Source organism: Quercus suber, unplaced genomic scaffold, assembly GCF_002906115.3.
Source record: "Quercus suber isolate HL8 unplaced genomic scaffold, Cork oak 2.0 scaffold_263, whole genome shotgun sequence".
In the NCBI taxonomy this organism is placed as follows: Eukaryota; Viridiplantae; Streptophyta; class Magnoliopsida; order Fagales; family Fagaceae; genus Quercus; species Quercus suber.
In genome coordinates, this window is record NW_027069719.1 from 567,480 (window position 1) to 584,380 (window position 16,901).

The window sequence follows — 16,901 nt, forward strand, 5'->3', positions numbered from 1 at the left end:
ATGCCCCCATAGAAAACATTTCAAAGGAAAGGTATGGCAAATTCTCATCACAAATATCTCACTAATGGGTGAATTTTAACTCTTTTGTATAAACCATCGCACCATATAATTTGCAAATACTTTAAGCTTTTATGACTTAGTATAAAAATTAGACCCACAATTTACATATATTAAAAAAAAAATGTCTTGACAAACAATAATATTTTCCTTATGATTAGATATAGTAGCAACAAATATTTTTCCAATAGCAAATATTATTTCCTTGTATTTTGTGGGATTTATTTGTAATGGGTTTAGTACTAAGTTGGTGAAGCTTGCTCAAGAAAATTGATTTCCGACTGGCTCAAGACTGCAACACCCGCAAAAGGCCATGTGAGGAGCACACGAGGAAGTTCAATAGTTGGTATGTTTCATNTCTATCGAGTTTATCTCACCTAGAAGAGTTGTACATGTTCGGAGTAGATGTGAAGTGGAAACCTATGGAAGAGGAAGAAGAGAAAAAGGGAGCAAATGCAAGCCTTACTGAACTCATGTCTTTGTCCTATTTGGTGGCTTTAAAAATTCAAATACCAAATATTAAGGTCTTGCCAAAAGACTTGCCCTTCAAAAATGAAACAATAAAATTTCAAATATTTGCAGGTAATAATGTGAAAATTGATTTTGTTCAATATACATTCCACTGCAAACGTTGAATGGAGTGCGAATTCTCTCAAGGCGAAAAGTCCAGCGAAGAAGATGCGGAACTCCATCGGAGCACGAAGAAGGCTAAAGATGCGACGGGGGCCTCGGAATTTGGCTCCCCCCTTCCTACAGGGACAAGCTCGTCGGTGAGATGCCCGGCGCCTTTGCTTAGGCGTTCAATCTTGACAGTAACGAGGTGGATATGTCCACACCTGCGGTGGGTATGGGTGAGCTGGAGAACGGTATGGTGGCGGTCAATCTGACACCGGACATGAGAAGGTCCATTAGGGCAAGATGGAATCACGCCTTGATTGTTAAGGTCTATGGACGGACTGTGGGTTTCCACTTCCTTCGCTCAAAGATTATGGGTTTATGGAAGCCAGCGGGGCGGCTCGATTGTGTCGATCTTGGGCGAGATTTCTTCCTTATTAAGTTTGGGCTGGTGGAGGATTTTGAGAATGTCATTAAGGGAGGGCCGTGGTTCATTAGAGGTCATTTTTTGACGATTAGAGCTTGGGAGCCGAATTTCAAACCAGCCAATGCTGTGTGCAGTTTGGTTGCGGTTTGGGTAAGGCTACCGGAGCTGCCTTTTGAGTACTATGATCCTGGGGTGCTTAAAGAGATTGGCAATGCCATTGGTCCAGTCCTAAGGGTGGATTCAAATACCGCGTCTGAGGCAAGGGGTCGTTTCACCAGAATTTGTATTCAGGTTAGTTTAGATAAACCTCTAGTCACGAGTATTCTCCTTGAAGGGGTTGTTCAAGAGGTGTTGTATGAGGGTATTAACACACTATGTTTCTCTTGTGGGCGTGTGGGGCACCGGAGGGAGTGCTGTCTGTTCACTATCAATGATAGGACGCCTAGGCCGGAGATGAAGGGGTCTGGCTCCCAAGCCGATAAGATGACTTGTGTAATGAGGAGGGTGACTGTTCTCAAGAGACGGGAGAGATGGACGTTGATTTGAAAAGTGATGGGCAGGTTACGTATGGTCCCTGGTTGCTTGTAAAGAAGAAGAAAGCAGGTGCTAAGCTTAAGGAATTTCGAAATCTAAAGCAGGGAGTAGGTGTGGGACTGGGTAAGGGTCTGTTTCGAAACAGTGAGGGTTCTACGAGCCAAGCTCATTTGGCACGTGAAAAGCCACTTTTTAGTGAAAGTGTTGGGCCTAAGAATTTATTTTATAAGGTGACAGACCATAGTACACAGCTTAGCCCATCTTTGGTTAAAGAAAAGAGTCCTCAGACCCTCTTTTCAGCTAAACAACAACAGCGTTCTTCTAAGAATCGTCGGCTCATAGTTTCGTTCCTGAAGCCATTTTTTCCTTTGGTGCTGATACCAACGTTGAATTAGAGACGCTGTCCAGGCCTCCTACGGCTGGTGTGTCTAGCATTAGAAGTCTTGGTGGTTCAGCTTCTCCTCCGGTTCGGGAAGTAGAGGGAAGGGAGATGGCAGGGCTGGAAGATCAGAGCAAGCAAGAATGGGCAATTTTCAGAAGGGGAAAAATCATGGTGGTATCTCTGAGCATGGTGGCCCAAATAAGAGCAAGTCCAACCATGATTTGGGGTTGGTACGATCTGGAAGAGATGCAAGCTTGGCATCACATATTCCCATTAACTCCAGTAAGCAAAGTGCAGGGTTGGCTTCCACTGACAAAGCCGGCATGGATGGAATGGGCTTGCCCTTGGTGGATATTCCCGTCAGACTTGCCGACCAAAAGGGAAGCACGGGTCTTCGGTGGAGAGCGCTATCGCCGCTATCTCTAACTCAAAGCTTGAACGGCTGGGAACTGGAGGAAGAGGCCGCGGTAAGGAAAATCTAGGTGTCCAAGATGGGGGCAGTGAAGTGCTGGGGAAACGCAATTTCCATGAGTCTGCTTCAAGCCGAAACAATCGCGGGGGGGTCAAGCCTGTTGGTCTCATCAAGGGAGGCTCAGTTGGGGATTCTGGAACACATGGTGCTTCTTGCACAGGGAGTGGAATACTCCAGGAGGGCTCTGAGGGGGCTAGGATGGAGATTTCTGAGCAAGATGGAAGCTCAGAATCTGCATGAAGGTGCGCCGGTCTTTCCTGTCTATATCCCAATGAATATTTTACTTTGGAACTGTAGAGGGGCTTTGAACCTCGTTTTCACGTTACTTTGAAGAATTTGATTGATACCCACAAGCCCACAATTGTGATTATCACTGAAACTCGCGTTGGAGGAGAAAGGGCTAAGGATATTACGGATAGGCTTCCTTTTGACGGAGCCCTACATGCTGATACTATTGGTTACTCGGGGGGTATCTGGGTGCTTTGGAATTCTGATGCGGTTGAAGTTACGCTTTTAGCAAAAACTGAGCAGGAAATTCACGTGGTGGTTAAGGTACGTGCTCTTAACTATTCCTGGTTACTTTCTTCCATTTATGCAAGTCCTAGGCTAGAGGAAAGGAAGTTGCTGTGGAATAATCTTGCTACTATTGCCCCCTTGCATGATGGAAGTTCAATAGTTGGTATGTTTCATGAGTCACTCGCGACTTGGCCAACCCGTGAGATATACTGACCAGCTAGATTTTAAGTGTGACGTTTCCTCTTCTTTACCCTACTGTATATACCCTCATTACCCACAATATTATAAGAAGGCTATTTAGAAGAAAACCCTAGAGAAGTTTTTACAACCCACCCACCTTGTTAGAGAGAGCTACTTATCCTCGAGAGAAATCATTATAGTCTCTTCTTCTTCCCTCTCCCATTATTATACCTCGAGAGGAGATTTGTACCCAAACACAACTCACACCTATTCAGAGTGTAGAGAGTGGTTTGGAGCTTGGGAAGTATTGGGGATTTGCCAAAATAAGCCGGTGAAGCTTGGTGGATGCAATTGGGCAATATTTCGGGATCTGAGAAGCCAGTGAAGACAAGACTCTAAGAAGTCTATTGATAGCTGGAGCTTAGAGGGTTCAAGTACTTTGGATAGATTAGGCTTGGAGGGTCTTTTTGGTATCTTTCTACTCCAACTTATTCACCAGTGGACCATTTCAACTTGGAAGGTCACGAAGAGGTTTTTTGCGAGTACTTCGGTTTCCTCTTTGATAACATGTCTCGATATTATCTTATGTTTACATCTCTCTTCCCTTACTCTTTAAGCTTTATTATTGTTGTTGCTTGCTTGTGGTTATGGCTTAGAGAGTATTTCCTGTTGGAAATTTAGACCCCTTAAAACACAACTAGATTGAGTAGCCTAGTTAATTAGCCAAGTTGTTACTTAGTCAAATTATGCAATTCTAGGTTAAAACAATCAAACAATCATATCAAGAATATAAAGCAATGGAAAAGTAAATAACACAAGATATGATCACCCAGGAAACCACACGGTAAAAACCTGGGGAGGATTTAACCTAGCTATCCTCAAGGTAAACCTGAATCCACTATGTGAAAGAATCGAAGTTCATATAGAAGAACTACAAGCTCCCCACTTGACTTCCTAATGCTACCCACCAGTAGAACTTACTAACATGACCACGTGCAAGCTCCGAATCCACGGACTCCTTCTTTCTTGGATTCTCCAATCAGCTACAAGCACCCACGCTTGATATTCTTTAAGCTTTAATGGTAGCAACCTTGTTGATCATCAAGATTTAGATAATATCTCTACCTTGAAAACCCTAAGTTTATGTGAAAGAAAGCTCCTCAATGATCTCACAAGAGATTCACATAAATTGCAAATATGAGCAACAAAGACTTAGAGAGGTTTGAGTAAAAAACCCTAGATACAAAAGAGGCACTCTCTTCTCTCTCTCTAAAAAACTCTCTAAAACGTGGCTTAGGGTTTCCTTTATATAGTGGGAGAAGTAGATTTGAAACCCTAATCCTTAATGGGCTTGGGCTGAGTTGGAAATTCTGCAGAAAAAACATTCTGCCCGAGATTCGATCGATCGAGTCTTTCCTTCGATCGATCGAGCCAGGCCGAAATGCACCAATGCATCTTGCAGCCACTCGATTCCAACTTTACATGAAAGACCAACTTTGAGAAAGTCTAAACAAGACTAAATAACCTGTTTTGATCATGGTTTGCCAACAATACAAATTAGAGTTCTAAATACATAAATTCCTAAATCTTTAGAACCTAACATTTCTGATTATTGCGTATCATTTACTCTTGTTCCACACTTAGATAAATTAGAGTAAAAGCAATTAAGCCTTTTTTTTTTCTTTTTTCTTTTTTTTTTTTAAATTGGGGATCTAAACAAGATATAGTGTTTTACACTATTGAACTTTCACTAACCAATGTTTTCATAACTCAATGCATTGGTGGTGTTGTGGTGCACATTGACTAAGACTCAAATAAGAATCACAATGAACACCATATAAATCGTCTGCAAGCAAGCTTCTGACTATCCACTCAATCAAAAATTATTCAATTGCCCTTATGTTTATACTTATTACCAACTAAATCTCTTAACCATCCTCAGACACAATCACAATGCAACTTGACTCTAATTATTGAGTTATTGGACAGTTGAAACTAATCTATTTACCATAGTTGGCATTCAAAAAAAAGTATTTAATGAACAATGAGTCCAATACTCCAATGCATCTTGTTCAAAATAAAGACACATATATCGTTAATTATTAGACAACTACTTCTGCACTAACTTCTTGTGAGCTAATGGCTTTCATTCTCATGTTTTTGGCTTCTCTGTGACCTTTATATCCCTTTTTCGGAGTATTTTAATGATAGTTCTATAAAATATAGAAAATCATAATTGGTATAACGTAATATTGTTAATTTTGCCCTAATTTTATACTTATAAGATAAGAACAAAATATCACATTCTAGAAATTAAGTTAAAATCTTTAAAAGAGTATACTAATCAAAATCATTATAGTTGGTATCTCGGCTGAACAATAACCTATGTTTGAGCCTGTTGATAATCTTCAGTACACCCCTAAACCCAAACCCCGAAACCCCAAACCCCAAAACCCAAACCCCAAACCCTAAACCCTAAAACCCTAAACCATACACACTAGACCCCAGACCCCAAACCCTAAAACCCTAAACCCTAAACCCTACACCCTAGAGTTCCTAGACAAGACACACATTAACTTCTTTTTTAATTCAATTTTTTTTTTTTTTTTTATAAAAACGTTTTGATATTTATAACAAAAAAAATAATTATATATATATATATATCCAAAAAAACTTCATTATACCCTTAAGTTCCTCACCCCCTTTTTTTTTTTTTTTTTTTTTTAAATTGCAAAATAAAGGAAAAACTATCATGTTCATTGTATTTTGGAACTTATTTGTTTCTAATTGTTAATACTTAGCCCAGATTTGACCCAACCCATAACACATGGCCCATGGATCATCCATATGGGTTATTTATCCATAGGATATCTGATAAGTGGATTTAAATTCGAGTTTAAATTTTTATTGGTCTGAGTATGAGTTGTCAAGATCAATAGTGGAGTGATATATGATGGATTGAGTGATTATAAGACCACTCATCTTGATAGTATGTTTATTCAGTTTGTATTTAAATACTATTACAACAATTAAAGAGGAAAAAAAAAGGGACCAACAGAGAAATTATGAGAACAAAAACGAACATACAATTCCTAAGTAATCTCTCAAGCAAACGATTTCTTTCTAGGGACACCATCAAGAGTACCTTGGAACTTGGAGTGTGAGAATCTCATAAGAAACTTTGGTAGTCTCTCCAAAGACAAAAAGGTGCTCCAAGAACTGTAGAGGTCGTGTGAAGGAGTTTGTAAAGCAAGGAAGAGAAATATCTAGGAAGTGAGTAATCAGTTCTATTAAGGTATGCAAATATATGGCCTAGCTAATATTTTCAATATTGATATCAGAGCTATGGATGCTCGTTTTCCCTTTTGGATTAATGAACCCAAGATCTTTGTTGGTTTTAAAAAATCCAATATGCATGAATTTTTAGAGGCATGTTATGGCCTGAAATTGAATGAGTAAATCATATGAATATGTTTCTAATGATGATAATAGCATGCTTTTAAAATATGGTAGCGAGTTATGGCATGTAAAGAGAAATACAAAATCTAGTTTTGAAAATTGGTAAAAAGAAAATAGTAAAAAAACCAAAAAATTGCATACCAATTTTGACTCACTAAAACTCATTTTCTGTCAATTATTTTCATGAATTATAGTATATTTTACAAGCTTCAAAACAATAGTTTTCTGGTTTAATTTGGACTTAAAATGAGTAAGTTATGGTCTTTTAAAGATTAGTGTCAAATTAGGGTTGAAGGTTGAAGATGATGAACAGTGTTCATCAAATCCCACTCTTAACTTGAGGTGTAAATGTTCAGCCCAACTCACAAACACGACTTGAACCTGACATGGATTTTTTTCGGGTTAGGGTTGGGCCTTAGCGGGTTTGGGTCATAAACGGGTCAACCCAAAAGTGACACGATAAGAAACATGTCATAAGTGAGTCAACCTGCGATAAACATGTTTGTTACACTAATTTATTCGTGTCAACCCAAAATGACCCATTTAACACAACCCGTTTAACTCGTATAAAAAATAAATATTCATTTCATTTTAGATTTTTCAAATAACTTTTATGTCCAACCTATGTTTTAAATTAAAAAGAAAAGTGAGTAATTACAAGAACTTACAAAGGATATAATTGGAAATTGAAACTTTACAAACCCTAGATCTCTAAACCCTGCAAACCCTAAATTTCTAAACTTTCTTATAATTGGTTTGCACTAGAGATTGGCTGTATGGAGAGAAATTAAGGTAATCTTATTTGTTTCTTTATTTATTATTACTCTTACATTATTATTATTTAGTTCTTGTAAAACTATTGAGGTGTGATCATATTTTTGTAACTACTAATGCTTATATTTTTTTTTTTGGCATAGAACTTGCACAAATAAAATTGGATGAGCTTGTGGGAGATGTTATGAATTTGGACATTAACAAAGAATCTACGGATGATAATCGTAGTTATAGTCATGATTAGTCTACTTTTTGCTCCAACTTTTTCAATATTGATACTTAGCATGTGGTGAGTTTTGAGGATACTATATCTTTGTTGAACTGTGTTATTTTGAAATTGGGTTGAAGTGTATGCACTTTTTTTTGGAGTGTAAATAAATTATTTCTAGATGAATGTTATATTTTTGTTGAACTATATTATTTTTTGAATATGGGTTGAAGACTTAAAGTATATACACTACTTTTGGGATGTAAAATATATATATATTTTTAGATTATTAAATGGGTTGGGTTAAGGTTAAGCCATTTAGTTAAATACTCCTACCTCGACAAGACACAAACCTGACACACTAATCCAAATTAACACCCCTACTCAAGGGCAGAGCATGGGATCCACTCTAGTGGCTTAGGGCATATTTTGCCAGATAGCATAATTTTTGGAAATATTTAGGAAAAAGCATCAGGTCAAAGTCATTTAGTTATGTAACATTTTTTTGGAACTCGAGTGTAACATTTTTTTGGAACTCAAGTTTGTCAAACTCGAGTTCCAAGCATTATGGCAATCTGACATAATGCTTGGAACTCGATTTTAGTAAACTCTAGTTTGACAAACTCAAGTCCAAAAAAGTGCTACATAACTAAATAAATTTGATCAGGTGCTATTTAGCAAATATTTTATAAATTATGTTATTTAGCAAATATTTTCTAAAATTATGTTATTTAGCAAATATTTCCAGTGGCTTAGTGCCAAGGAAAGTACATTGCTTGAACTACGGCAAAGAAAATACCACTTTTGTGGTGGTCTAGCTAGTAAGAATGGCTTATAAGCGCATTCACAACAAGGTTGCTAAAAATATATATATTTTAGCAACGTAAAATACAATTATATCTATTTTAACACCATACTTTATAATACACCCAACATCAAAGGTTTTATTTTATCATTCAACACATTAAAATAATATAAACAACACAATAAAAATAATATATCCAACACAATAAACAACAACCACAACCATCAACACATTAAAATACTTTTTTTAACACCCCACATTAAAAAATTAGTTTTTGTTTTGAGATTAAGCTACAATGAGCTGCTATCTCTAGTTGCTCATTGTAGCTCAAACTCAAAATTTATAAAAAAAAATAAATAAAAAAATAAAATAAAAAAAATAAAATAAAAAAGTTTGCCTTCTTTGCTGTAGAATACATTTTTAGTGTATTACCTTATTGAGGATACTCTAAGGGTGTTTTGTACTAGTTTGCCTATCGGTATGACAAATTCCAACCATACCAGTTAGTTTGGTACAATATTGACTCCCCTAAATCTAACACTCCTTGTATATTAATAAATGGGTCAAATTGGTTATGTTTGTGTCAATCCAAGATAACATGTTTGTTAAGCATGATATGTGGGTTGGGAAGACTCGCATTGTGTCAACCAGCTTAATAAATGGGTCGTGTTAGTGTTGATATAAGATTATTAAAATAAATCATGTTTGGGTTGACCCATGTAATTGAATACCCTTCACTCGACACTACATGAACACAACCCAAATAACACGAATTCCCAAAAAAATTGCACATAATTTTCTATGAAGGCTTTAGTGTTACACAGTTACACCCGATACTCTTATTCATATATCAATATTGATAGGAATTTTAACTACAATGCCATTTGGATGATAACCATCAATCCCTAACACATTTAAAAAATAATAATGATTGCAGCGCTAAAACTCTCTAACCAGTAGGTGCACTTCAGTGCGACCATCACTTCTGACTTGGTTTTGAATAAATGAAAGTTATGATACTTAAAATTTTGTCTTTTTGGTTTTGAATAAATGAAAGTTAAAACTTTAAATTTCTTCTTTTCTTACAGAGAATCCAGAAGAATAAAGCAAAGAAATGGATGCTGTTTCAGTTATAGTAACCATTGGAGGATACTTTGTGGGCCCAATCAAAAAACATTGTGGCTATCTGATTCACTACAATAGCAATATCAAGGATCTCGAAATTAAAATTCAGAAGTTGCGTGACAAAGGAGATGGGCTGCAATTGGAAATTGGCGCAGTAAAGAGGAACGGACAGGTAATAGCACCTGAGGTTGAGAGGTGGGTAGAAAAGGCACGCAACATCCTTGATGAAGATGCCGAAGCAAATAAGAAGGGCTTAGATGGATGGTGTCCACGTTATTCCTTGAGTAGGAAAGCTAAGAAGAAGACTCTGGAAATTGGTGGGCTTCTAAGTGATGCAGCCCCATTTGTTACTAAAGTGTCNAAAAAAAAACCAATCATATATACTTAATAAAAATCACCATACAACAAAGATCACCACACATTCTATCTTATTAAAAATTAGAAAAAAAAATGATCATAAGTAGTATTAAATTTAGATAAGAATTTTAATGTGACTACTTACATTTATTTTAAAAAATAATAATAATAATTTGACTAATTATTTATATTTTTATGATAAAAATTGTGTTTAATTTTACATATATCTATATGTATGCATGTGTTACATGGTATTTTTTAAAAATAATTTCACTAATTATTTATATTTTTATAATAAAAATTGTATTTAATTTTAAATGCGTACATATGTTGTATGGGTTACATGCTATTAATCATAAAATAGATAATGACTCCAAATAAAAGATGAAGCTTTAGATACCATTGGGGTTATTTTTTGTGTACAAGTTAATACGAGGGAGTACTAGTAATGAAATATTAAAACAGTACCTTAAGCTTAAAAGTAGAGGGATGATATATTGACTTCCATGAGAGAGAGAGAGAGAGAGAGAGAGAGAGCAGGGGACTTGTGTCAGAAAATGGTTGGTGGAGCATCAAATTGAGCATTTAGCATAAGACAAAAGATTTGGATTCTTACTAATATTTGTTGTTCATCCCAAAAATACAAATTTTAAAAGCTGTAACTATAAAAATACAGACCTTAAAATCTGATAGTTAATTTAATGTCCAAGTTACATTTTCCAAGCATCAATGTAAACCATGTCCCATTCAAACTGCATTGAGAACTTTTCAAACTGAATGAGTTTATGCAAGGTAAAAGAGGTAGTCACTAGCCTGGTCACGATGAGGGATATTCAGAATAAGTTCAATTAACTCAAAAACAAACCACACTAGTACAAAAATAACACAAGAACTTAACACTACAAAATAGTTTGCCCATTAGGCTTGCGATGGTTGAAATTGGTACTAAAATTCCCACTCATCTTATCTCATATTTATTCATACTACAAAAACAGGGTACAAGGCTGGCTCATAATAAACCGGACCTAGAATACAAGAGAAAGCCAACAATCAACAAACTAATACTTTCGATAGTTTGAAACATAATCATAAACCTGCGGTGGTATCCCAACTTCCACTGCTCCTTCCAGCATTTGTGTCACTTTCCTCATAGAGGGCCTGAGAATCGGATCTGGATTAATGCACCATAATCCCACCAAGGCCATTCGCTCAAACCTCTTGAAATCGCTCAATGCTTCGGGTTCATGTCCCACCACCATCTCTAGCTTCCCAGAAATCACACAACTTAGAACCCAATTTGAAAGTAGTAGATCATCCTTTTCACTCTCCTCCTCAACCCGGTTTGATTCTATGTGCCTTCTTCCGCAAATTATCTCTAGTAACATCACACCAAAACTGTAAACATCCACTTTTGCAGTAATAGGTTCCCTCCTAAGCCATTCTGGTACCATATATCCTATAGTGCCTCTAACATTAGTGTCAGTTCTAGTTTGCTCTTTATTCAAAAGCTTGGATAGTCCAAAATCTGCTATCTTTGCACTATATTTGACATCAAGTAGCACATTCTCGGGCTTCATGTCACAATGTATGATCTGAGCCTCACATTCTTCATGCATGTAATGTAAGCCTCTAGCTATTTCAAGCGCCAATTCAGCTCTCTGAAGCCAAGTTGGTTTCTCCCCCTCCTTGAACAGAAAATGTGACAATGTTCCATTTGGCATTAGCTCATAAACTAAAAATCTCTGATCGTTCTCAGCGCAATATCCCAATAGTCTTACTAAATTCCTATGATGCGTACGACCAATTATTTTCAGCTCTGTTGTAAATTCCTTCTCCCTTTTCTCAGTGCCTTTTGTTAGCTTCTGCACAGCAATATCAATCTTGGTAGCCTCTGAAGTTAGACTACCACAGTAAACTCTTCCAGAAGCACCACGACCAAGGATCTTACTAAATCCATTTGTTGCTTCACGCAGCTCTTGCAATGTGAATTCTCGAAAGTTAATTCCAATGGTCTTTGCATTTGATGACTTCCATCTCTTCAATACATTTCGAAAGGCTGGATGATAGTACAAGGCAAGTGCTCCAAACAAGAAAGCAAAACCAGCACTTATTATAAGGCCAATCACCAAAAGAAGCCGTGTATCAAATTTCTTTCTTTTCCTTGGAGGACTTGGCTCACTCTTCTTCTTATTAGGCACCTAGATAAATGCCACTCTGCCTTTGGAGGAAGCACCTTTTCTTGCATTTAACAAAGGAATCCTCTTCTTGATACATGTAGAATTCACCCAGGAAGCAGCCAACGTATAATAGTCATCCATAACAGCCTTCTTGCATCCCTCCACATCAACGTTTCTTACTTCACCCAAATCTCCATTAGTAATATCAGGTGGGAAATCAGCATCACCAATTACCTGTGAGAAATTGAAGACAGCAAAAGAAAAATAAAACATACCTTCTGTCAATATTGAATTGTAGAGAATGGCAAAACTTGTTTTTTAGCTGAGTATTTTGGTTACTTGATTAAATTCAAACACTAGTTATATTGACAATTAAACACAAACAGTGATTTTTTTTTCCAAAAACAATTAAATTCAATACAATTATGTGTCTAAATTTAATTTAGAAATTTATTGTACTGCACTTAAGGAATTATACAAACAAATCCTATGGGAAAAAACTTATTGCAAATTAGTGTATTAGGACTTCTTTTAGTCTATAGCCTACAACTTACCCTTGGATGGAAAAAAGGTTTCTTCAAAAGACTAGTCTAGGGATGCCTCAAAATTTTTTCTTATTGACATTTTAAAATATCAATTAACAGTTTAAAAATAGACCTCAAAATTTTTTCTTGTTGACATTTAAAAATATCAATTAACTGTTTAAAAATAGACTCTTAATGGGTATCTATCCATCACTATTACTATTATATAAATAAATAAATAAATAAATCCAAATAATGGAAATAATCTTTATATTACCATTGTGCTAAAATTCCTCATTGAAGGGTCTGCGCAATAATTCACCATGTTTTCCTGGTAGCATCCTTTTGATACATCTCTTGGATCTACCTGCAGATAGCCCGGCAAGCAACTACAGCTCACTGTTTCATTATCTGGAGAAGTGCACATAGCATATATGCCGCATACAGAATTCACGAAGCAAGGGTCATCATTGACTCTCCACACCCTTTTCCATCCACTGCCATTTCTTTTATGGTAAATATATTGTTGGAAATTGCCACCATCTTCAACTGTTACTCGATGATAGTAGTCTTCAACTAGGCTTGAAAGGTTCTTTGTTATAGAGTAAATTTCATCCTCAGTACCATTGACAAGATACAAGGAAGCACTCTTATGAAAGACTAGTCTCACATTGGCTGCAAAGGTTTGTGTGGTCCAATAACCTGGGTCAGCAAAATGATAGGCAGAGAGCACCAAGTTTCCATCAAATTGCATTTCCAGCATGAAATCCCCGGTTGAGTAATTTGAATTTGAACTCCCTTTTGCATTGGAATAGAGCTTTTGGCTTTGGACTAGAACTTGCCCTGGTAAAGTGTGTTTGTTGGCGAATCAAAGCTCTGCCAAACGATTCTTGAACTGCCATCTCTTAAGACAAAGTTACCATCATTTTGCATGGTGCCTAAACTTGCAGCAGCTCCACTATATATTTGTAGAGTTCTGCCATTAGCATATGTGAATACAAGCTCTCCGGCATTAGTCAGTTGATTGTTGATCCTTGTTCTGCTGGGCCGTCACGGTTGGCTGACCAAACTAGTGTTTTCTCTGGAATTCTATCAAACCAAACCCCAACAAGGTAGAGGCCGTTTTGGAGAGCATAGAATCCAAATGCAAAATCACCAGAGATGGACAGCAAAGAATCATTGGATCCAGCAGTGATGTTAGACCTATGCTCATGTTAGGAGATATCTGGCCATGTAAGCCATAGAAATTTGAAAATAGCATTAGAAACAAGGAACAATTATCCTTAGAGCCATTGTTAAGTGATGAGAGAATCCACATAAGATGAAATCATTTATAGGGAGCTATAAGTAAAATTCCATGGAACTTTGGTTTATTTTAGCAAAGTTTTACAATAAGTCCAGTGAAACCATAAATACCACAACATTTTTCATAATTGTCAAACTAAGAGATGGTTAAATAAACATGATGTCAGTACCATGTGAAGTTTTTTTACACTAATCACAATTTGTCTAAATTATTATTAGGGTAAAATATCATTTTCGTCCCTAAACTTTCATAAAAGTTTGTTTTTTGTCCCTAAACTTTATAAAAACGTTTTAATTTCCATCCTTCCGTCTATGTCCATTAGTTTTTGTCCTATGTTGCCTAATAGAGTGATGATGTGATATCTGACTTGGACAAATTATTATTTATAAAATTTGGACACACGACAAAGAGTTATTGGCACACATGGATTAAAATAAAATAAAAAATATAATAGGTTAGATTTTAATGTAAGAATTTATCAAGATTAAAATAAAAATTCAAAACACCAAAATATCAAAATCCCTAATTTAAGCCGACTATTCATCTCCTCCAATCTCTTGCTGTCGACACTGATTCAAGCTCTATTCTCTGGTAACCACCACCCACCATGTCCTCATCAGTTTCATTTCAATCCATCCAAACGTTCATCCTTTTTTGCAATGATGACAAGCACTAGAGAAAGAAGAAGGAGATCACTAGAGAAAGAAGAAGGAGATGATGACAATGACAACAAAGTAGTGGGTTTCTTAGCAACCAATAAACAGTGGCTTTTACAAATTACAAAGACTTTCATCCTTATCCGTAAAAATCTGCCCTCACTTGCACACCAGTCCACGCTACAAGAGGATCTAGTATTTTTCTCAAAAAAATTGAAGAAAAAAAACATCCCTTCCTCTATTCACGCCTAACAATATATAAACCCTAAAGATCCAAAAGTTAATCATACAAAAAAAAAAAAAAGATTTTTGTATAAGTCCAGTGAAACCATAAATACCACAGCATTTTTCATAATTGTCAAACTAAGAGATGGTTAAATAAACATGATGTCAATGATAGTACCATGTGAAGTTTTTTTACACTAATCACAATTGTCTAAATATTATTAGGTAAAATATCATTTTCATCCTTAAACTTTCATAAAAGTTTATTTTTGTCCCTAAACTTTCAAAAGTTCATTTTTCGTTTCTAAACTTTACAAAACGTTTTAATTTTCATCCTTCCGTCTATGTCCGTTAGTTTATATACTATGTGGCCTAACAGAGTGATGATGTGATATCTAACTTGGACCAAATTATTTTTTATAAAATTATGACACATGACAAAGAGTTATTGGCACACATGGATTAAAATAAAATAAAAAATATAGTAGGTCAAATTTTAATGGAAGAATTTATCGTGATTTAAAATAAAAATTCAAAACATCAAAAATATCAAAATCCCTAATTTAAGCCGACTATTCATCTCCTCCAATCTCTCGCTGTTGGCACTGATTCAAGCTCTATTCTCCATTAACTGCCACCCACCCATGTCCTCATCAGTTTCATTTCAATCCATCCAAACGTTCATCCTTTTTTGCAATGATGACAAGCACTTGAGAAAGAAGAAGGAGATGATGACAATGACAACAAAGTAGTGGGTTTCTTAGCAACAAATAAACAGTGGCTTTTACGAATTACAAAGACTTTCATCCTTGTCCATAAAAATCTGCCCTCACTTGCATACCAATCCACGCTACAAGAAGATCTAGTATTTTTCTCAAAAAAAATAGAAGGGAAAAAAAAAAACCATCAAAACATCAAAAAATGAATGAAAGATCTAGGAAGTTTGGTTGAACGCCATTAGAGATGGACAGCTTGAACTATTTTGTTTTGTTTTTTTTTTTTTTTTTTTTTTTTTTTTTTCGTTTCTTTTTCTTTTAAAAGTTTTGGTGTTTTAAGTTTTATTTAAATCCTAATATTCTTAACATAAATACGTGCTGGAATTTATTTTTTATTGTTTTAAAATGCCTCATTAGTTTGTAAGGATGCCATATCACAAAATATTTAATCCATGTGTGCCAATAACTCTTTGCCATATGTCTATAATTTTAAAGAAATATCTTTGAAAGATTAGGTCCCATATAATTTTAAAACTATATAAAATATACATTTTTTAGATGTGGCCTCTAATTATTTAAATGGTAAACTATATATTTGGTCCTTAAACTTTATACTATATGTCAATTTGGTCCTTAACCTTTCAAATATATTAATTTGGTCCTTAAAATTTGGTATTGTGTCAAAATGGTCTCTGTCATTAAGTGCTGGATGGAAAATGTTGATGTGGCTAACGATAAAATTAAAATATTTATTTTATGCCATATAGATTTCCGCATAAGTTACCACATGGAATTAATTTTTTTTTTAAATAAAAGTTTTTTTTTCTATCTCACTCTAACTCTCTCTCTCCGTCTTTGATATATCACTCTCTCTATGCTCTGCCTCCATGACCAAATCTCAAGGCTAAGCAAATACAAAAAATACCCATTCTTAGTCCAAATCTATTTTGATGGAGCTCCTTTGTCTCATACCATGTAACTTGGCTCCTTCAAAGCTCCAATGATCAAACTCCATGAAAGAAGTCGATACAATACAATCTTCTCACGCTGTAGGTGTGTAATGTGTATCCTTATTATATATATATATATAAACTCTTCATTTCTATAATGTCAAATGGAAAAATGAAACAAGGATAGTATTGGGAAACTTAATTAGAAGATAGATAATACAATAGAAGTTAAAATACCTTGACCTTCACAAAATAATTTGTTTTAATTGCAAAAGCTAAGCTGAAAATTCCTAAACCTTTATACCAAAACAAACATCTCAATCAGATCACATAGACACTTACCCATGTCGATACCCATTTACAAAATCTTTTTTATAAATAAATTTTATAGTTTATTAATATATATTATATTCTTAATATTTTGCACTCACTAACT

At 35.4% G+C, this 16,901-nt stretch overlaps 1 protein-coding gene across 1 annotated transcript; it reads right to left on the bottom strand.

The window, feature by feature from the left end:
* Positions 1–10,758: 10,758 nt before the first annotated feature.
* Positions 10,759–16,811, bottom strand: LOC112036434 (G-type lectin S-receptor-like serine/threonine-protein kinase LECRK1). The gene is given in 3 exon segments (XM_065781306.1): positions 10,759–12,322; positions 12,890–13,455; positions 16,808–16,811. Coding segments are annotated over 3 exon segments (1,923 nt in total). The 3' UTR covers positions 10,759–10,969.
* Between the last annotated feature and the right edge of the window lie 90 nt (positions 16,812–16,901).